This window comes from Argentina silus, assembly GCF_951799395.1.
Source record: "Argentina silus genome assembly, chromosome: 5".
Taxonomy (NCBI): domain Eukaryota; kingdom Metazoa; phylum Chordata; class Actinopteri; order Argentiniformes; family Argentinidae; genus Argentina; species Argentina silus.
In genome coordinates, this window is record NC_139659.1 from 16,858,039 (window position 1) to 16,859,321 (window position 1,283).

General features: G+C 42.3%; 1 protein-coding gene across 1 annotated transcript in view; it reads left to right on the forward strand.

Moving 5' to 3' along the window:
* The window catches only part of LOC310805264 (ran-binding protein 3-like), a 14,031-nt gene continuing 12,748 nt past the window's right edge, over nt 1-1,283 (forward strand). The window contains exon 1 of the mRNA XM_083670861.1: nt 1-432. Coding sequence (XP_083526987.1) covers nt 216-432 — 217 coding nt within the window. The 5' untranslated portion in view covers nt 1-215. The remainder of the gene's footprint in view (nt 433-1,283) is intronic.

Below are 1,283 nucleotides of genomic sequence, written 5' to 3' on the forward strand. Positions count from 1 at the left end.
TGATTTATTCAGTGTAGGCTACCTGACAGATACTCGACTGAGGGTGACAAAATCAAACAAATCCGAACAATCAAGTGACAGCAAGAGAGTAATCAAAGTGCGTTTTTTAATCTATTTTATAACCAAACGTAGAACAGCGGTGCTGTGTCACTCCTCAAATTGACTGCAAATAGTTTGTAATAATCTGACTACTGTTAGTTGACAACAGAAGAATTATGAGAGGGAATCTTTCTCCGACCGTAGATATCAGCAATGAGTATTCAGCGATGATGCCTGTTTTAACGGACTTTCACGCAAAGGTTCCTTGCACGGTTGTACCCACGGAGAGCGCGTGTGGAGCTGTCACCTCAAGTCATTTGATGGGGGCTACCTCGCCCGAGCAGCGCTCTATGGATGCAGGACATGCGCGGGAGAGAACACAGGAGCTCAATGGTAAGGTAGTAAAATGCATCTCAGTTTAACAGATCTTAGCTTGATGTTGTTCTATTTCATTTAGACATTTTTGCAGCCCACATTGAATAATACAGTAATTAATTTTTTTCTTTGTTTTTTTCCTTGTTTTTTTAGGTAGAGATAATGTTCTTGTTTTAGCCTGAATCAAAAACAAAAAGATACACACACATATTAGATATTACACATACTTTTCATATGGACATATCATGTGCACTTTGATTTTGCACAGTAGTGATATTTCTGGCTATATTTAAACAACACACACTGCTGTATCATGACCTTATGCTGTATCATGGGCCCTTATCTTACTGAACTCTTACTGAACACACAAGCAATGAGTCAGTGGGCTCTTGGCAGGCTCTTATCTTTGACCTGTAAAACATGGACATGATCATTAGTTGGCTTAATCAATAAGCTCTGATTTTACTGATGAGGACACCCACACCAGCGTAGAGCATGTAGGAGCTTTCTAGACCTCTCTCTCTCTCTCTCTCTCTCTCTCTCTCTCTCTCTCTCTCTCTCTCTCTCACACACACACACACACACACACACACACACACAATGTTTGGGGGAACAGCTGACCCCTTGAGGGGGAATTCTTCTGGACAATTATGCAGCAGAATGGGCGCATGGTTCAGTGAATAAACTAATTACGTTTGTGATTTACACTAACTGTTCCGATGAGACATCTTGCTTTTGTGATTTTGGAGCAAACATGCACAAACCTCATGCAACTCCATGAGGGACGCCAACAGAGGGGGGAGTTGTAGTGGGCTGCAGGCTGCTGCGTTGACTCCTGTAACTCGGTCTCACCCTGGTGTGACACAGTA